Source organism: Nematolebias whitei, chromosome 7 (assembly GCF_014905685.2).
Source record: "Nematolebias whitei isolate Nwh7 chromosome 7, NemWhi1, whole genome shotgun sequence".
NCBI classification, from domain to species: domain Eukaryota; kingdom Metazoa; phylum Chordata; class Actinopteri; order Cyprinodontiformes; family Rivulidae; genus Nematolebias; species Nematolebias whitei.
The window spans coordinates 26,706,046-26,727,758 of NC_056504.1; the positions used below are offsets into that span (position 1 = coordinate 26,706,046).

General features: G+C 43.4%; 1 protein-coding gene across 1 annotated transcript in view; it reads left to right on the forward strand.

Moving 5' to 3' along the window:
* Positions 1–20,507, forward strand: part of phc2b (polyhomeotic homolog 2b (Drosophila)) — a 103,967-nt gene extending 83,460 nt beyond the window's left edge. Inside the window, exons 10-15 of the mRNA XM_037679778.1 lie at positions 3,747–3,958; positions 4,719–4,848; positions 10,521–10,623; positions 10,712–10,826; positions 11,856–12,174; positions 20,020–20,507. Of these exons, the coding sequence (XP_037535706.1) occupies positions 3,747–3,958; positions 4,719–4,848; positions 10,521–10,623; positions 10,712–10,826; positions 11,856–12,174; positions 20,020–20,174 (1,034 nt within the window). The 3' untranslated portion in view covers positions 20,175–20,507. The remainder of the gene's footprint in view (positions 1–3,746; positions 3,959–4,718; positions 4,849–10,520; positions 10,624–10,711; positions 10,827–11,855; positions 12,175–20,019) is intronic.
* Positions 20,508–21,713: the final 1,206 nt, after the last annotated feature.

A 21,713-nucleotide genomic window follows, 5' to 3' on the forward strand; every position in this document is an offset into this window, starting at 1 on the left:
CTCCTGACCTATAAGTGCCTAAATGGCCTCGCACCCATCTACCTCTCTGAGCTACTGGAACCATATGTTCCCTCTCGGGCTCTGAGATCATCCGATCAGCTGCTTTTGGTTGTTCCAAAAACACGACTGAAGCTCCGAGGAGATCGGGCGTTTTCAGTCATGGGTCCCAAACTGTGGAACAACCTACCCCCCAACATTAGGCATGCCACCTCCCTTCCTGTGTTCAAATCCCTGCTAAAAACATATCTGTTCGCTCTGGCGTTTCATACTGTGTGAGTTGATTTAGTATATCTTGTTCCATGTCTTCATTTTAATGCTGTTGTTTTAATTTTTTAAGGTATATTCTTACTGCTTTTTATTTCTCAGTGTTATCCTTAGTGTTAAGCACTTTGATAACAGTCTCTCTGTTTTAAATTGTGCTCTATAAATGAATATGACTTAACTTGACTTGACACCTCCTCCTCTCACAAGAAGAAGAAGAAGAAGAAAAAAATGCTGATAATTTATAGATGTTTGAAGGGAGTTGGGGCAGGGACACCAGGACGTCTCTAATCCTGTTTACGTCCCTGCTGACTCTCTGACTCTGAAAACAGCCGCGTGTGTTTCTGTTTAACCGGAGCTTTGATACATTATCTCTATGAAGCTTTCACAGTTGTCCATAAACAAATTAATAAATAAAATAAATAAAGCATATTTTCAGCCGGAGCTGGAGGCTCCGTGCTGTCCGGCTCTGTGTCCCGGTAGAAACGTGCGGCTCTGGAGGAGGCTCAGAGCTGCTAGCACTGGCTGCTGTGGGAGGAAAAACCGACGTGGACCTTATTTTCTTTTTTTTTTTTTTTAAAGCTTTTATCAGCTAGTGTGAAGCAGCGCTGCAGTTCAGGCTCAGCTGCAGATGTGTGTGTTTCTCTGTCGGATCATTAGAACAAGGCAACAAACAAACTGCACATTTGTTGTCTGAACTGCACCCTGGTAAGAAACCCTTTTTATTCAGCAACTTTCTTTTCACTTGTGTCTGCCTTTACCGATCAGCATATGATGGATCGGATATGAGAGCGATCTGAGTATATTGTTTATCACTGACCGACATTTGACCGTTTAAATAAAATGTTCACTCTTTGTCTGATTTTTAAATCAGCAGCATGGTGGATATAACTGGTTTTATTTGGGTTTTATTTTTTGTGACACTTAAATCATGGATGTACACAATAAACACTAACTGATATACAAGTACCAGGATTTGTACAGGTATATTACAGATTATTATAAAGTATAGGATATAAAAACAGACATTTGGGTGATTTCTCCAATGTTTGGGGTGATTTCAGGATCACAACTATTTATTTTGGTAAGCCTTTGCATATTTAAACAATATCAGAAACATATATGTTTGTAAATTAAACTTTTAGACAAAGTAATTCAAACATTATTAGAAACTGAAGTGTTTTGCTTGAAATTGAACTTGTGCCCTGTGATGGACTTGCGAACCATCCTGGGTGTACCCCGCCCCTCTCATAGTGATTGCTGGACATGGGCACCAGCGACCCCCGTGACCCAAAACCGAAGAAGCGAGTAAAAGATAATGATGAAACGATGAAAGATGATGGATGGATGGATGGATGGATGGATGAACTTGTTGTTGAAAGAACATTATTTACTTGAAACATTTGAGGTGCTTATACAATGTCCTTGATTTGTTCAAAACACAGCTCATCAGTTGGCCATTAATAAAATTTGTAAGCATCACAATTGTTTTTTTCCTTAATCTCCAACAAGCTTGTTTGTGCCTTTTTTTATGTTTGGCCAACAATGGTGAAGCGATAATTGTTTTGTTTTTTTGTATGTGAATCACTGGCTAAATCCGTCTTGAATCACTTGATGGATTTTAATGAAACTTTCAGAAAGTAATTCCTGGACAAACATCTACAACTCATTAACATTTGGAATCAATTAGTTTCAGAATGGATGGTTGCCACTAGGCCTGTCACGATAACAAATTTTGCTGGGCGATTAATTGTCTCAAAAATTATTGTGATAAACGATAATGTTTGAAATTTGAAAATAATTTAATTATTGTGAAATTTAAGAAGAAATGTTTAAGTTTTGTGTGTAGTACCTTTTTTGACAACTGGGTGGCAGTATAAGACTGTTTGAACCAAAGGATGGATAGTGATGGAGCGAGCAGCGTGTCTCTTTAAGAAAAATAGGAGGGAGGCCCCTTGACGTGACATGGGCTGTCTTTCTTCAGTTCTCTAAATGGCAGATGCTCTGTGTGGTTTGAGCTCTTTAGCATAGCATTTTTCACACAAAGCTTTTAATAAAACATCAGTAAACAAGTTCTCAGTAGGAATGTGCAATATGGCATAAAATTCATATCACGATATGTTTTGCGATGGGTGGCGATAACGATATATATCGCGATATGTTTTGGGTATATAACTTGATAGGAATTTTTCAAAAAGCATAGGGTGTCCTTTTGCTATCATATATTTTGAATTAAGAAAATTCCACTACTAGGTCCAGAGTTTTTAAATAATAAACAAATCAAGTATTAGGCTTCTTGCTTGTAGTGCAAAACAGTGCAAAATATATAAAATGTAGTTTTAGCCATACGTTTTAAACAAAATAATATGTTGTTAACAGTTTCCAGTCTTACTTAAGAAATGAACAGCAACAGAGCAGCATTTTACACTGAAACACTTCACCCTCCAAACCTCTAGTTGGCGACCCCTTCTGCTTTAATGGAGAGCTGACACAAAATAACTGTGTCTTTGACCAGAAGGTCTCGCAGTAAAATCACACAACACAGCGTTCTTTTCACAGATCAGAGAGCAGGTTTCTCTAAAGCTGACCAACGCTTACTTTAACTTTCGATGGAGGATAAAAAAAAAAAAAACTTTCAACAGAACACAGCGTTTTGCACATGCGTCAGAATACAGCAACACTACGGCAAGCCGGCTGTAGTTAGTTTGTAGCTTCGCTACTTAGCTCTCGAAGAAAAGACTTTAACGCCACTTGCGTACAGTTTTCAGCTCCAAAAAAGTAACGATTAAATCTGACAGCTCTGATTTTACATTTGAACACCACTTATGCACAGTTTTCAACTAAAAAAAAGTAATGATTAAACTGACAACTCTGATTTTACTTCAGACACAGCATTACTGCGGTTAGCCGGTAGAAGACAGATCTCTATCGTAGGCTAAATTTCTATCGTTTCTACCGTGTACCGTATATATCGCGCATTCCTAGTTCTCAGCTTCTTTTTGCAGAGAAAAACAACTTTTTAGACGAAGGCACAGGTTTCAACTGTGAATTTTGGAGCTTCGACATGACGGAGGGCCCCCCCCCGAGGTCTGCCTGTTAGCTTAGCTCAGCTCGTAGCTTAGCTTCTCAGCTTAATTACTTTTAACGATCCAAAAACACAATTTTGGACAGTTAAAATGGATTTTAAAGAGAAAAGAGAAAGGGATGGGTCAGCGAAGAGCCACAGAGTTGATCTTTTTGTCATCCAGTGTCTTCAGTAGAAAGAGAGACGCAAAGAAAGGATAAAGCTGATAAATGAAAATGAGATTGATAATTTTAATTTATCATGCAATTACCATAATTGATTTGTTGTTTATTGCGACAGTTCTTGTTGCCGTAGCCAAATTATCTTGGGAAACTTAAAAAGGCTTTAATCCACGTTTAATGGTTGTACTTGTTAGTATATTTAGCTGTTTTATCTTAAGCTTATGGTATTTCCTTTTCAGGAGGGGGTTCAATCAAAAGGCCCAGCACAGTGACAGAGACCTCATCTCCAGCCATGACCTCAGGTAATGAGAGTGAGGCGCCTGTCGTGACGGGCAGCACGCCACAAAACGGAGAGAACAAACCGCCGCAGGCCATAGTCAAGCCCCAGGTCCTCACGCATGTCATCGAAGGCTTCGTCATCCAGGAGGGAGCGGAGCCGTTTCCTGTGTGTGTAAGTGCCTTACCTCAGGTTGTACTGGCACTGAAACGCAATAAACAACCCAGAGACGCCACATGCTCTTCAGTGTACATGCCTGCAGGGAGCTGTCAGCAGGCAAACACAAACCCTCTGCTGCTGCTTGTAGTGACAACTCACAGAGTCTCTTTAAATCACTCGTTAATTATGGGACATGAGTCTGTTTGTGACAAAATACAGATGGGTGGAGGTAAATGCATCTAACAAGCAGCACATTTATTTCCTGTGGAGATGTGAAGAGTCCTTCTCCCTTAAATGATGCATATCTGTCTCAGGCCTGGGGTTAGCACTCATCAGTCTTTTCATTAGTTTCAAAGTGTCTAAACTCTGGACAAAACAATGACACAGACATTTTGTATGCCTCCTTCTGGACAGTTGATGTAAATGCTTCAATCACACATGGAAAACTACTGTACACCGCATGCATTTATTTACCAAAGCATCTTCTAATGTAAACCTTTCAAAATTTAGAAAAAAAATTGTCAGTGCTTAGTAGATATTTTCTTCTCTTCTAATAACATTTTGTTTGTAAAGTTTGACATGTAAAATTAGAACATCTTTTTTGTTTTATTATTTTTATCTTATCGAAGTAAATACTGCTGCTCTGAATGTTTGTATTTAAGGAGTTTCAGACAGCTTTTTTGTTGTAATTTTCTTTGACAAAATAATCACAATACTACTCTGACTTTAATTCATGAGGAATGTGGTGCCGTAAATATTTTAGTTCTCTCCCCAGGTGGAGCGTCTGCCCATTAACATGGACATCCTGAAGAAGCTGGATCATCAGCTCTCTTCGGACCCTGACAAAACGCCACTCAGTAACGCAGCAAACACAGACTCTGAGCCTGAAGACATGAACCAAACAGGTGAGACCAAACAGATTGAAGTCTAATACTGTGTGTATGTTTATTTGTGTTAGGGCAGTGGATTATTCTGCTCCCTGTTCAAGCCTTTTTTTAAAATTACACACGAGAAGTATAGGAAGTGTGTGATGTTGGACTGTTGTGATGAATCAACCTCATCATGCCGATAGGTTAGGATGAGAATCTTTAGGCGCCATAAACGTCTATTCACCTCAGAGGGTTGCTACAGTGAGGAAAATAAGTATTTGAACACCCTGCGACTTTGCAAGTTCTCCCACTTAAAAATCATGGAGGAGTCAGAAATTTTCATCTTAGGTGCATGCCCACTGTGAGAGACGTAATCTAAAAAATAAAAATAAAAAATCCGGAAATCACAATGTATGATTTTTTTAATAATTTATTTGTATGTTACGGCTGCAAATAAGTATTGGAACACCTGCCAATCAGCAACAATTCTGGCCCTCAAAGACCTGTAAGTCCTCCTCTATAACGTCCACCTCCACTCCACTTATTATTCTAAATTAGAAGCACCTGTTTGAGGTTGTTGGCTGCATAAAGACACCTGTCCACCCCACACAATCAGTAAGACTCTAACTACTAACATGGCTAAGACCAAAGAGCTGTCCAAAGACACCAGAAACAAAATTGTAGATCTCCACAAGGCTGGAAAGGGTTACGGGGCAATTGCCAAGCAGCTTGGTGAAAAAAAGATCAACTGTTGGAGCAATTATTAGAAAATGGAAGAAGCTAAACATGACCGTCAATCTCCCTCATACTGGGGCTCCATGCAAGATCTCACCTTGTGGCATATCAGTGATCCTAAGAAAGGTGAGGAATCAGCCCAGAACTACACAGGAGGAGCTGGTCAATGACCTGACGAGAGCTGGCACCACTGTTTCCATGGTTACTGTGGGTAATACACCAAGACGTCATAGTTTAAAATCATGCATGGCACGGAAGGTTCCCCTGCTTAAATCGGCACACGTCCAGGCCCGTCTTAAGTTTGCCCATGACCATTTGGATGATCCAGAGGAGTCATGGGAGAAAGTTATGTGGTAAGATAAGATCAAAATAGAACTTTTTGGTCTTAATTCCACTCACCTCAGTTAGAGCATTGAAGATGGGTCGTGGCTGCGTCTTCCAGCATGACAATGACCTGAAGCACACAGCCATGATAACCAAGGAGTGGCTCCGTAAGAAGCTTATCAAGGTTCTGGAGTGGCCTAACCAGTCTCCAGACCTAAACCCTATAGAAAATCTTTGGAAGGAGCTCAAACTCCGTGTTTCTCAGCGACAGCCCAGAAACCTGGCTGATCTAGAGAAGATGTGTGTGTGGAGGAATGGGCCAAAATCCCTGCTGCAGTGCGTGCAAACCTGGTGAAAAACAACAGGAAACGTTTGACCTCTGTAATTGCAAACAAAGGCTACTGTTCAAATACATATTTGCAGCAGTAACACACAAATAAATTATTAAAACAATCATACATTGTGATTTACGGATTTTTTTTTTTAAGATTATATCTCTCACAATAGACTTGACCTAAGATGAAAATTTCAGACCCCACCATGATTTCTAAGTAGGAGAACTTGGAAAGTCGCAGGGTGTTCAAATACTTATTTTCCTCACTGTATGTGACAATGAAACAATTTTTTATTGTTTTGATTATCTTGAAACTTTAATACCTGTAGCTTATTTTACATAAATGAACTTTTTCATGTCTAATAAAGAGAGCACAATAACATAACATTTGTAAAAAAAAAAAAAAAATCCTATTTATCAGGCTTCTGACAACACTTGCCAAAGTAACATTGAAAATGCTATAGAAAAGCTAACGTGATTAGCATTGTTTATCTCTGAAATTTGTACACAAATCAAGCATTTCAAAGTTATTCTTGCCAAATTTTATATCAACTTTAATGTCAGTTTTTCCTTAGGTCAGGTTTATCCATCCATCCATCCATTATCTTTACCCGCTTATTCCATTTTGGGTCACGGGGGTCGCTGGTGCCCATGTCCAGCAATCACTGTGCGAGGGGCGGGGTAGGTCAGGTTTAATCCCTTTAATTTATATTTTAGAACTTAAAAAGAAATTGAGACCAAATATTCAGAAAGACGTCCCCTACTAAAATCCTATAAAATGCACTTTTGGTATGCTAATTAGGCTTATAATTTCATCTTAGTGTTTTATTTAGTATTTCAATTCAATTCAATTCAGTTTATTTATATAGCGCCAAATCACAACAAAGTTGTCTCAGGGCACTTTACAGGAACATTCACATACATAAAAGCCAATTAGTAAAGTTCTCTATCTAAGGAATCCGATAGCAGACAAGTTGAATCTTGGCTTCATTGCAGTCTCCCATCCTGAGCAAGCACAGTGGCAACAGTGGAAAGGAAAAACTCCCTTTTAAAAGGAAGAAACCTCCAGCAGAACCAGGCTCAGGACAAGCGGCCATCTGTTTTGACCAGCTGGTTTAGAGGACAGAAAGGAGAGACAAACGAACACAGAATGGTAGGTCCAGGTATAGGTCCAGGTGTATCTGAAAGACAAAAAAAACAACACATGTTATGGATAGAAAAAATAATTACAAATACAAAACAGGTTGAGCAGAGTAAGTAAAGACAGTAGCAGAGTGAAAATTGTGGTCAGTTTGTCCTCCAGCAGTCTAAGCCTATAACAGCATAACTAAGGGACAGCTCAGGAAACCCAAGCCGACCCTAACTATAGGATTTAGCACACAGGAAAGTCTTAAGCCTAGTTTTAAAACTGGATAATGTGTCAGCCTCATGGACAGAGATTGGAAGTTGGTTCCACAAGAGAGGAGCCTGATAACTGAAAGATCTGCCTCCCATTCTGTTTTTGTAAATTCTAGGAACCACAAGTAAACCTGCAGTCTGAGAGCGAAGTGCTATGTTAGGAAAATATGGAACAATAAGATCTGTAATACAAGATGGAGCCAGGTTGTTGAGAGCTTTGTACAAACCGGATTCCCAAAAAAGTTGGGACACTAAACAAACTGTGAATAAAAACTGAATGCAATGATGTGGAGGTGCCAACATCTAATATTTTATTCAGAATAGAACACAAATCACAGATCAAAGTTTAAACTGAGAGAATATATAATTTTAAGGGAAAAGTCTGTTGTTTCTAAATTTCATGGCGTCAACAAATCCCAAAAAAGTTGGGACAAGTCAATTTTTACCACTGTGTGGCATCCCCCCTTCTTCTTACAACACTCAACAGACGTCTGGGGACAGAGGAGACCAGTTTCTCAAGTTTAGAAATAGGAATGCTCTCCCATTCATGTCTAATACAGGCCTCTAACTGTTCAATCGTCTTGGTCCTTCTTTTTCACACCTTCCTCTTTAGGATGCGCCAAATGTTCTCTATAGGTGAAAGATCTGGACTGCAGGCTGGCCATTTCAGTACCCAGATCCTTCTCCTACGTAGCCATGATGTTGTGATTGCTGCAGAATGTGGTTTGGCATTATCGTGTTGAAAAATGCAGGGTCTTCCCTGAAAGAGATGACGTCTAGATGGGAGCATATGTTGTTCTAGAACCTGAACATATTTCGCTGCACTAATGGTGCCTTTCCAGACATGCAAGCTGTCCATGCCACAAGCGCTCATGCAACCCCATACCATCAGTGATGCAGGCTTCTTAACGGAGCGTTGATAACAACTTGGGTTATCCTTGTCTTCTCTGGTCGGGATGACATGGTGTCCCAGTGTTCCATAAAGAACTTCAAATCGTGACTCATTTGACCACAGAACAGTCTTCCATTTTGCCACACTCCATTTTAAATGACCCCTGGCCCAGTGCAAATGTCTGAGCTTGTGGAGCTTGCTTAGAAATGGCTTCCTCTTTGCTCTGTAGAGTTTCAGCTGGCAACGGCGGATGGCACGGTGGATTGTGTTCACTGACAGTGCTTTCTGGAAGTATTTGTGAGCCCATTCTGTTATCTCCTTGACAGTGGCATTCCTGTTTGAGGTGCAGTGACGTTTAAGGGCCCGGAGATTAAGAGCATCCAGTAGAGTTTTACGGCCTTGACCCTTATGCACAGCGATTGTTCCAGATTCTCTGAATCTTTTGATGATGTTATGCGCGGTTGATGATGATAACTTAAAAGTCTTTGCTATTTTACGCTGGGTAACACCATTCTAGTATTGCTGCACTATCTTTCTGCGCAACAATGGTGGAATTGGTGATACTCTTACCATCTTGGCTTCTGAGAGACACTGACACTCTGAGAAGCTCTTTTTATAACCAATCATGTTGTCAATTGACCTAATTAGTGTTAATTGGTCTTCCAGCTGTTCGTTATATGCTCAATTTCCTTTTTCCAGCCACTTATTGCTACTTGTCCCAACTTTTTTGGGATTTGTTGATACTGCAATTTTGAATCAATATATTTTTCCTTTAAAATGTTACGTTTACTCAGATTAAACTTTTGATCTGTCATCTATGTTATATTACAAATAAAATATTGACATTTGCCATCTCCACATCATTGCATTCAGTTTTTATTCACAATTTGTTTAGTGTCCCAACTTTTATGGAATCCGGTTTGTAGGTTAGAAGTAAGATTTTGAATTCTATTCTGGATTTGACAGGGAGCCAATGGAGAGAAGCTAAAACTGGAGAAATATGATATCTCCTACTAACTCCAGTTAAGACTCTGGCAGCAGCATTTTGGATCAACTGAAGACGTTTTAAAGACGTATTTGGACATCCAGATAATAAACCATTGCAATAGTCCAGTCTAGACGTGACAAATGCATGGATCAGTTTTTCTGCATCATTTTTATACAAGATGTTTCTAATTTTAGTGATATTACACATGTGGAAGAAGGCAGTTCTAGTAACGTTTTTAATGTGGGGGATAAAAGACATGTCCTGATCAAAAATAACACCAAGATTTTTACCATTAGAGCTGGAGGACAGATTAATGCCATCTAAGGAGGGAGAAAGTCTGAAAAATTAATTCCTAAGGTGCTCAGATCCAAAAACCAAAACCTCAGTCTTGTCTGTGTTCAGCAGGAGAAAATTAAGGGTCATCCAGGTTTTTATGTCTTTAAGACATGCTTGTAGTCTAAGTAGCTGATTGGATTCATTGGGTTTAATGGACATATAATTGTGTGTCATCAGCATAACAATGAAAATTTATCCCATGCTGTTTAATAACTTTACCTAATGGAAGCATATATAAAGTAAAGAGTATTGGCCCAAGCACTGAGCCCTGAGGAACTCCATGACTAACTTTGGTGTATGAAGAAGATTTATTATTTACATTTACAAACTGGACTCTTATCAGATAGATATGATTTAAACCACTTTAGAGCTGTTCCTGTAATCCCATTATCATATTCAAGCCTCTGTAGTAAAATATTGTGATCAACTGTGTCAAATGCAGCACTGGGGTTTAACAGGACCAGTATAGACACAAGTCCGTTGTCTGAGGCCATGAGAATATCATTAGTGACTTTTACTAGTGCTGTTTCTGCGCTATGATAAGCTCTAAACCCTGACTGAAACTCTTCAAACAGATTATTTCTTTGTAGATGTTCACGCAACTTGTATGTTAATTCCAGCGTCATTTTTCAGAAGTGAATGGTTTAGATCAAAAGACTTGCTGTTATTCAGAGCCTCATGTTTCTGCTGCGGTCTTTCAGAGAAAGAAGAGCCCAAGCTGACGTGTGAATACTGCGGCTGGGTGGACTTTGCGTACACATTTAAGGGCTCAAAAAGGTTCTGCTCAGTGGTTTGTGCAAAAAGGCAAGTCACCTGAGTGTTTACTGTACACCTCTTTTACATAACTGTACAAGAAAAGGAAATCTAAAACGTGAGGATCTCTTCTGAACAGGTACAATGTGGGCTGCACAAAGCGAGTTGGACTTTTTCATCCAGAGAGGAACAAAGCAACAAATCGCTGGCGTCGAAGACCACAGGGCCGCCCTAGTATCGAGGCTAAGAAGCAGGTACAGACACACGTGGACAGTTCTTTGCTGTTGTGAAACACTTTACCACTCATTTATTAACTGCTTCCTCAACACATTTTTTTTTTACTTTGGTCTTTTTCCACCTCGTGTTTTTTAATGAAGGTTGATTTGTGTCTTACCTGTCTTTCTCTGTAATTGAGGGTCATTAAGCACTCTGATTTAGTACGAATGGGAAGACATTGATCACGACTTTCTGTCCATTTCACTAATTATACAGAAGTCATAAAGAAATGGGTTTATCTTACTGTGACGTTCTATAATTGAACTTAAAGACAAATAGATTTAAAAAATGTAAGAATGTACTGGTACATTAAAAAAGTAAGTTAGCAATAATACACAAAGATGGGTTTTTTGGTCTCAAAAAAATTTTTGATTTCATGTTTGAAATAAGTTTTGTCATGTGTAGTTTATACAGGTGCTGGTCATAAAATTAGAACATCATAAAAAATTGATTTATTTCAGTAATTCCATTCAAAAAGAGAAACTTGTATATTATATTAATTTATTACACACAAACTGATATGTTTCAAATGTTTATTCCTTTTAATGTTGATGATTACAACTGACAGCTAACAAAAAACCCAAATTTAGTATCTCAGAAAATTTGAATATTACTTAAGACCAATAAAAAATGGATTTTTAGAAATGTTCCCACCTGTTTTAAAGGAAATAACCCATTTTCTTTGACTGGTGGTGACTACAACTCTGTTTGCTAAGAAAACCGTTTCAAATAGGAATGCAGCATTGCTTTGGTGCTTATGATTTGTCAGGCAAATATTTTATCTATTCTCACCGTCAGTAAATTAACACCACTGATATATAAAAATAACTTTAAACAGTATGATTATAAGGTATGACAGATGATGCACACATGGCCAGATATGTTGTATCATATCTGATATGAAAATCTTTATTTTTGATCATCTGGTCCAGTGATCTTTTCACAATATATTACTGTTGAGCCTTTTGGTTTCTTTCCTGATTTTTATTTATTTTTTCTTTCCTCAGAAACTTTCCCCCTCTCCACAGCAGACTCAGGGCGGTTCTGTATCTTCACCACATGCCTCACAGCCCAGTCAAGAGGAGTCCAGTCCATGTTCGGACATGTCCAGCTATGAAGAGCCACCTTCCCCTCTGTCAGCAGCCAGCTCAGGACCTCTTGCTCCAGCTCCAGCCCAAGCCCCCGTCCTTCGGCAGCCAAGCAGATCCTCGGACCAGGAGGGCTCTACTGGAAGAGACGCACCGTCGATCTGTGAACGCTTCCTGCCCAATGACCCCACCAAGTGGAACGTGGGGGAAGTCTATGAGTTTATTTGTTCGCTACCAGGTCAGTGGAGTCGGTGTATTAATAAAGCTACTTTTTTTTTTCATTCAACCTTTACAGGTTAATCACATTGAGCCTCGGGGACTGATTTACAAGAGACCTGATTTCTTTAACAAAGAGTGATGACAACAGTGGACAACAACAATAGACAATCATAAAAGAGGCATACAAATTATTATTTTTTTTTTTTTACAAATTAAAATAAAATGGCAACCTAAAGGACAGTCAAAAGGAAAAAGTAGCAAAAAAAAAAAACAAAAAAAAAAAACAGCTAGATTATTAGGCAAAGTGGAAAACTAAAAGGAACATGTCTGCATTGGTTTATGCCCAGTAACTTAACAGATGTTCGAAACCACTTAAGCCCCCAGTATACCCCACGTACATCCGTACTAATCTGCGATAATCTGCCTTTATCGTTGTTGTTTTCTCAGATTCTGGACCGTATGTAACAACTTTATCTTGAGGGGTTTAAAAACGAAACAACTCTTTCTGTAGTTGAAGATATTTCGCTTCTCATCTAAGGAGCTTTTTCAGTTCTAAAGAAATTGTTTTTGTTCCAAGCTTTAAAGTTGCTCCGTTAACACGAATAACTTTTTAAGACCTTAAATCACTCCTTCCTGCTAGTGACCAAAACATCTGTTGGTGAGCCAGGCGAACACAAATCCTAATGACCATCAGCAGAGAGGGGAGTGAGATTCATCTCGTGATTTAAGCTCGTTAACAGAGCAGCTTCAAACCCCACTCGTTCCTTTTGAATTAAAAAAGCTTGTTGGATGAGATGGGGGAAAAAAACAGCTGCTGATAGCAGCTCAGTTCACAATGTTTGTGTAAAAAAAATAAAAAAATAAACGGCCACAAGAGAGAAGGTACGCGCATATGGACGCGGAGAGTTGAGACTTCATACTCGAGCGTACACCCTGAGCGGCTGCAGAGCAGCTTTGCAGACAAGGGGCGTTAACCTTCGGAACAAATTGAGGTCGCTGATCGGTCATTTGCTGACACGCCTGCTGGATTGATTGACAGGTCGAGAAAAACAAAAAAAACGAGAGCTGGCAGCCCCAGCCACAGCGGTGTTCTGTGTTTATATGTTGTTAATAAAAAGATCTAAAAAAAATAAAACGAGGAACGCTGGCCCTGCAGCCCACACATCAGATCAGCCCAACAGGAAATCTCCAGACCCTCCCACAGCCACGCTGGACATGATTTTAATTCGCTCATGACAAATTCCTTCATTTCTCACCATTTCAGTCATGGCATCAACGGAGGAGGAAGAGACCGCTTTCCTCTTGGCAAAAAACAAAAGAAAAGGCCAGATCAGGGATGAAGAAGGGGAATTTAATACATTGGTGTCGCGTACAAAACAGTCCGTCGCCGGGCAGTTTATTGTGCGACACCGCTGTCGTAAAAATTGAGCTTTCCACGGACATGACATGCGGGGGTATGTGCGTACCTCCGCGGACGTACGCGCGTACCTCCGCACACGGACGTACGCGGGAGTATACTGGGGGCTTTAGAGGTCAAGGTCAAGAGCTTCAGGTCTTTTTGCAAGATATTCCAGGAAACAGGAGCAGAGTAGGAGAAGGCCCTTTTGCCTAGTTCAGTCCTCACTGAGGGAACACTGCATGTAATGATGTCCTGAGAGTGCACGCTGTAGCTGCACTCACGCAGAGACATGTAGGAGATGTATGAAGGCAGCAGACCAACAAGTGATTTAAAGATGAAAACGTACTAGTGGGAGAGTCTGCGTGAAGTTAAAGATGTCCAGTTAACCAGTGAATACAGGGTGCAGTGATGGGTACAATAGTTACAGCCAGTTATAAATATTAGAGCACCATGATATACGGCATCGAAAATCTGCAGGTGCTTGTAGGAGTGTTTATGTAAATAATGTCATCGTAATTAATGGAGGGAAGGAAAGTCACAGTTACAAGGTGTTTCCTAGCATTCAGAGTTAGACAGGATCTATTTCTGAAAAAGAAACGAAAGTTACGTATGTAACTACGGTTCTATGAATCCCGGATGACTGCCAGAGGGCGGTGCTGAAAGCACTGAATGTTCCCTTCGCGCATGCGCTGTTCGAGTAATAATGCCAACGGAGTCACAGGTGTGACACGGATGACCAATCAGAGGCTATATAGCCCGACGTCATCCGCTGCTGTGCTCCTACAGAATCTTCTCGCGGAACGCAAGGATTCCGAGTGACAGAGAAGCTCTGGAGGTCATCCGGGATTCATAGAACCGTAGTTACATACGTAACTTTCATTCTATTTCATCCCTCCTGACCGCCAGAGGGCAGTGCTGAAAGCACTGAATGACTAATACCAACGATGTCACAAGGAATCCTAAACACCCACCTCACTGACCCTCTTTGCTGAGGCAGTAGCCAACAAAAAAGCCGTCTTGCATGAAAGCCACTTGAGGTCCGCCTGCGTCAGAGGCTCGAAAGGAGGACGGCACAGAGCTTCGAGAACCAAGGGCAGGTCCCAACCTGGTGCTCGTGGAGCTGTCGGCGGGTGTGACTTACGGGCACCACGCAGAAAAAGAGAGACTAGATTATGGCTCCCTACCGTACAGCCATCAATGCCAGCGTGATTAGATGATATTGCCGCTACATAAACTTTAAGCGTCGAAGGACAGCGACCCTTACCAAGTAGAGACTGGAGAAACTCCAGAATGGTGGGTACTGTACAGGAGACTGGATCCTTGTGATCAGAACACCATTGGGAAAACAGGCGCCACCTGTTTTCGTACTGCTGACGAGTAGAGGGTGCCCTGGCGCCCAGGATGGTGCGTCTGACGGGGCTCGAAACTCCAGTCAGCTGCTGTCCTAGCCTTGCAGTGGCCACACCCACAGCCGAAGACGTTGAGGATTGGGGTGCCATATCAGTCCCCCCAACTGAGACAGCAAGTCCCTTCTGGTTGGAAGACACCATGGGACGCCCTGACATAGACTTCGTAGCAGTGGGAACCATGGTCGCGCTGGCCAATACGGAGCCACCAGCAGCATCCTGTGGCCCTCCTCGAGGACTCTCTGAAGGGTTGGCCAAATTAGAGAAAGGGGTGGAAAGGCATATAGAAGGACTCTTGGCCAAGGATGAGCCAATGCGTCCTGGCCCAGCGCACCTGACGCCCCCGTAAGAGAGTACCATAGGGGACACTGAGTCGACTCTTCCGTCGCAAACAGGTCTATCTCTGCTTGACCAAAACGGTCCCAGATCATCAGCACTATGTCGCTGTGGAGGGACCACTCTCCCAGAGGGGACTCTTGGCGGGAGAGAAAATCTGCAACCTGATTGTGTCTCCCTGGTAAGTACGCTGCCCACAAGGTGGACAGGCGAGGAGAGGATCGTTCCAGGAGCTCTCTGGACACTCTCATAAGTTGTGCTGACCTGGTGCCCCCTCGATGGTTGATGTGGTAGACAACAGAGGTGTTGTCTGACCGAACAAGAACATGCCTCCCTTCCAGGTGAGGCAGGAAGTGCCTGAGTGCCAAGTGCACTGCACGCAGCTCCAGCACATTTATATGCTTGGAGTGGTCCCTTTGACCCCAGCGGCCCTGAACCGCTCTGCGTTGCCACACAGCCCCCCATCCCATGGAGCTGGCATCTGTCGTGACCACTTCCCTGCGACACACTACCACTCCCATGGGGACACCCCTGGACAAATAATCTTTGTCCCTCCATGGAGTCAAGGCATGAAGACATGACCACGTCACTGCGAGCTTGCGATGCCTGTGCAGCCTGGCATCCAGGCGAAAGCTGTTGAGCCACCTCTGCAAGGGGCGAAGTGACAGCAGGCCTAAGGGCACCACCCAAGTGACTGACATCAGCTTGCCGAGTAGTTGCAGGAAGGCAACATAGGGGAGCTGCCTGCCCAGCCTGAACCGATTGACCAGCTAGAGTATGCCGGCCACCCTTTGAGCGGATGGGCGAGCTCTCATGGAAGATGAATCCAGAACCACCCCAAGAAAGGGGGTCGTCTGGGAAGGGACCTCCCAGGCAGCTCTTCTCCAGGTTGACATTGAGGCCCAACTGGGACATATGAGCGAGCAGGCGGTTTGTGTCATGAAAGACACAGGCCTGAGATGGGGCGCAGAGAAGCCAATCGTCTAAGTACGGCAGAATCTTCACTCCGCAGGCCTGCAGAGGAGAGAGGGCTGCCTTCACGCACCGAGTGAACACCCTTGGGGAGAGAGAGAGCCCAAATGGAAGTACCCGGAACTGCCAGTGGTAACCCCGATAGGCAAACCTGAGAAAGCGGCAATGTTCTGCCGCAATAGGCACATGAAAATATGCATCCTTCAGGTCTACAGATGTGAACCATTCTTCCCTCATGACAGCTTGAAGGACTTCTGCTGTTGTGAGCATGTGGAAGGGCAGTTCCCTAAGGTACTGGTTGAGTCCCCTCAGGTCTAAAATGGGACGAATCCCGCCCGTCCTCTTTTGCACGAGGAAGTAAGTCGAGTAATAGCCCCTGGGTTGTTGCAGAGGGTCCACTGCCTCTATTGCGCCCTTGGCCAGGAGGGCGGAAAGTTCCTGGTCTAGTGCTCGAGCTTTCACCGGGTCGGCGATTACAGTCATCTTGACCCGGCATGAGATATGAGGCCGCCGTCGGAACTGTAGCCGGTAACCATGGGTCAGAGTGGCAACCACCCATGGGTCCACGGCGTGAGCAGCCCAATAGCTGAGCTGCTGGTGGGAGAAATATCCGACGGTCAGCCTGATGGCATCACCGGCGGCATCCAGAGTCCCTGGTCCAGCCTGCCCAGCTGGTCGGTGGACCAACCCACGAAAGCTCCTGCTGGGCCTTTGCTGAACCGCATGAGGGTAAGGACCACCCGGCCGGTTATGACCCCCAGGCGGCGGCTGCATGCTGGAGTCAGCCGACGGGCACCTTGGATGCCGAGGAGGTGGAGGGAGCATTGCCCTGCTAAGGCTTGAAAATTGCTGCCTTCTCTGTTGTGCCTGGACAGTCCGTTTTAGTGCTTCCAAGGCAGCCAACCCGAACAACTCCCCCGGCACCACTGGGACATTATGGAGGGTTCTACGGCATGGCTCAGTCAATGCTGACTGCGCCAACCAGACCTGTCTGCGAGCCTGGACCAAGGAGGACATCACATGCCCAAGCTCCCTCGTCATTAGTGCAAAGGCCTGAAGCGCTGCATCGTTAAAGCCTATTGCTGCTGTCGCACCACTAGTCCCTTGAAGGGACGTGGAGAGGGCAAGCATTAGGTGTGCCAAGGAATTACCTAAGCAGCCAGCACACGCTCCGGCGGCATAGGCTCTGCAGAGGAATTCATCCATGACACAACACTGAGCTCGTGGGCACCGAACATGACTGCGCAGAGCTTCCTCTGGTGACACGATGAGAGAGGCAACAGCAGGTTCTATCGCTGGCATGCCATCCAAGCCTGCTGCAGCCGGCTCATGCATGGCCACCAACACTCGGCCATCTGCAGAGAGGCGCGCAAAGGCTTTGGGGTCCCACCAGAAACCATGCAACTCCCTCAGGAACTCCTCTGATGGAGGGACAGAAAAGGAAGGAGGCGTCAGTCCGCGCCTGAAGAAGGCACTTCCAGGGGTGGACGCCTCTGATTGCGGGACGTCCAGCTGCAGTTGTCTCAGGGCCATACGCATGACGTCCTGCATCGAGCCGTCACCCGACCCACTAACTGCGCTCCGAGAAGAAGAAAGTGAAGCTGTCTCTGAGACTTGAGATGAATGCCCATCCTCCTCACCTAAAAAGTGAGAGACAGAGGCAGCCAAGGATAGCACATCTTCCTCCACAGCCAGTTCAGGCATGGGTGGGGAGGAGAGTCCGGTTGCTGCCACTGGTTCAGTTCCCAGTTGGCGTACCTGAAAAAGGGACTTAATCTCCGCTAATTCAGCGGAGAGCTGCTCCACCCTTGTGTAGAGGCCCCTATCAGATCTGGCTCGCTTCTTCCCAGGAAGGGCCACAGAGACTGCAGCCTCAGTCCGGCGCTTAGAGCGCCTAGGTGGAGCCTCCTGCCCAGAAGGCGGGAGGTCATTGCCGAGTTTGGGGCAAAACTGGGCCAGCCGGGCCACCCTCACAGCATGCGACATGAAGCTGCAATTCATGCAGGAGTTCTCTGACAGGGCATCCACCAGATGGTCATGTCCAAGGCAGGCAGGACACAGGTCGTGACCGTCATCTGTCTGGAGCATGGCTCCACAGACTGTACAGCAGTGAGAGCCGTCCATGCTCCTTACCCAGCTATGTCCAAGATACTCAGAGAGGCTAGCACCGCTAGCTCAGCTGGTAAGAGAGGACAATTGGGAGAGGGGGCGTGAACGCTCGCCTTCACCAATGAAAACAAGGTTAGAACTCAGAGAGGCTAGCACCACTAGCTCAGCTGGTAAGAGGACAATTGTGAGAGGTGGTGAGAACACTCGCCTTCATCAATGAAAACAAGGCCAAAACTCAGAGATGCTAGCACCACTAGCTCAGCTGGTAAGAGGACAATTGTGAGAGTGGGTGAGAACGCTCGCCTTCACCAATTAAAACAAGGTTAAAACTCAGAGAGGCTAGCACCACTAGCTCAGCTGGTAAGAGGACAATTGGGAGAGGGGGTGAGAACACTCGCCTTCACCAATGAAAACAAGGCCTGGAACTCAGCTGGCTACGTAATAAGCAAACTTCGGAGCACAGTCCAACCGACCACGCGGTTGGAGGCCTCCAGTAAACAGGAGCAGAGCAAACACTACTACTAACCAATAGCAAAATATAAGCAAAAAAACACTACTCACCGGTGTTAAATCGCACACATATTAGTCATAAACAACGTCGGAGCACAGTCCAGCCAACCATGCGGTTGGAGGTCTCCCAACAAGCGTGAGCTGAGCAAACGCTACTGCTAACCAACGGCGAAATATAAGGAAAACACTACTCACCGGTGTTGAATCACACACATAGTAATCAGACGCTGTAAGTTGGGAGAGGCGGAAATCGCCGTAGTCCCCAACGAAACAGCAGAAATACCTTTGAACAGGGTTAAACCGTCGCAGCCCTAGGAGGGCGAACACGCTACTCCCACAGACGGGCAGTCGGGCTTCCGATGACGGTAAAAAGTTCAGAAAAGGTCCAAAGGGCTGAAGCCCTGAATTGAACCGCGCGCGAGAAGAAAAACGGAGCAGAGCAGCGGATGACGTCGGACTATATAGCCTCTGATTGGTCATCCGTGTCACACCTGTGACTCCGTTGGTATTATTACTCGAACAGCGCATGCGTGAAGGGAACATTCAGTGCTTTCAGCACCGCCCTTTGGCGGTCAGGAGGGATGAAATAGAACTCAATTTAAATTACAGTTTCCTTTATAGGTTTTCCACGTGGAGCTTAAAAGAGAGATCTGAATTGACCAAGATACCCAAATATTTTTAGGAATCGACAAACTCAATAGGGACACCATTTGAGGATAAAAATCTGAGGAAGAACTGCTGGGACTGACTTCCTGTTTGAAAAAAAAGCATCCCTTTGGTTTTATCAGCATTTAGGACAAGTTTGAGACGGAACAAATCTGACTGGATAATGTCAAAGGCGGACTGCAAAAGTTGGAAAGCTTTAGCAACTGTTTTAGCTCGACAATAAACAACTGTGTCATCAACATAGAAATGTAAGGATGCATCAGGGATGCTTTGACCTACATTACCTAGGTAAATTGTAAAGAAGGTGGGTCCTAAGACTGAGCCTTGTGGTACAACATTGTTGACTGTTAAATAACTGGAGGAAATACCATTATGTTGAACACATTGCCTCCGATCTGAAAGATAGTTAGAGAATGTGCACATGTAGTTTTGCAGGAATTTGATGTTTTCTTCTGCTGTTGTGCAGGTTGTCAGGAGATCGCAGATGAATTTCGATCTCAGGAGATTGATGGACAAGCCTTGCTCCTCTTGAAGGAAGACCACCTAATGAGCACCATGAACATTAAGCTGGGACCTGCACTTAAGATCTTTGCACGCATCAACATGCTCAAAGACTCGTAGCAGGAAAACGCGTGCATAGATTGGAGCGCTTACTGTGCCATGACTCGAGCTTCTCCACACTACCGGACTCTTTTCTTTCATATCTCACGTTAGCTTGACAGATTAAACAGATTCTCAGTGTTATGATCAGTTTTGTTTTTTTTAGTTTTTATTGGTGCTAACCTAAGAGCCGGATGTCCGATTTTGTATACGACGTTGCGTGTTACAGGAGTAAAAACATGCAGAACATACATTCTTTCACAAAACTGGCATAATTCATGCTTTAATCGAGTTCAAACTAGGGAACAGATTCTGCGACTAGACGAATATATTGACCATCACCAACCGGAGTCCATTGGCAGATTTTTTAAGATCATATCAACTTTTTTTAAGAAAAGCAATTGTTTTTTATTTTCAAAGACTATGATGACCTGTCAAAAAATGTGCAATATTATGCATGATAATGCATAATGGATTAAAATTTTAAATAGATTAAAATCCAAACCTGAACACACAGGTCACACCTGATCATGTGTAATCCATTTTTTTTTTTTTTCCAGCAAGCAAAGTTTCTTTCTGTTCAGTGTCTATCCAGACTGCTTCTGGACACCTAACAGCAGACTGAGGCCCTGTTTACACGACAAAACTGATTTTTTTTCCCCCATTTCTATAAACACATTAACATGAAAACTTTCAAATTACAATCTTTGTTTACACAGCAACGTGGAACAGGTGTAATTCCCTCACGACACCACTAGTTGGTGCTATGTTCTTTGAAACTTGAAACTCTTAAGTGCGCATGTGTAAAAAAAGTTATACCTGAAAACTGCTACAAGTCGAGACGGCAGAGAATAAATATTTATATGGACTGCTTAGGGTGACTAAATCAACTTCGATGATTTCTGCTTAGGGTACGTAAAGAGGTAAAAATTAGCACAGTGTTGGAGAGTCATAGTTAGGTTTATAAGAGTCAGAAGCACAAACAACACTCTGGTATCCACCACTGTTGATTGTTTCTTCTTCTGTGGATTGTAGGAAGATGTTATGTTTTGCGTCATACTGCGCATGAGCCAGGGTTTCCCTGACAGAAAATATTTATTTTTTCCATTTACACGACAACGGACACCGGGTCATTTTTGAACCGTTGCAATTTGGAACCCGTTCTCAAATTGTGCCGTTGTCAGAGAAAACATTTGCTGTTTTCGTATAAATGAACAGAACAAACGTAACAAAAATATTCTATTTTCAGTAGAAATCGTTTTTGTGTAAACTGGGCCTAAGTGTCTCTGGCAAGGTGCCTAATGGGAAAAAAAACAAACTTAAATCCCTGCAAGAATTAATTGTAATCCCTTGTTTGTGAGTGATGATGGCCCATCCAAATTTTTAGCCTGTCGCAACCCCAGAGGGTCATGATGAAGGAGGATGCTGTGGTTCATCGTCATTTCTCACTCTGCCCAAACATAACATTCTTGGTTGTTTTTGTTTTTGTTTGTTTGTTTGTTTTTTTACTTTTGTTGCAAGCTTTAAAAAGCATCATCTGTAACCTGCCATCAGGAAGCA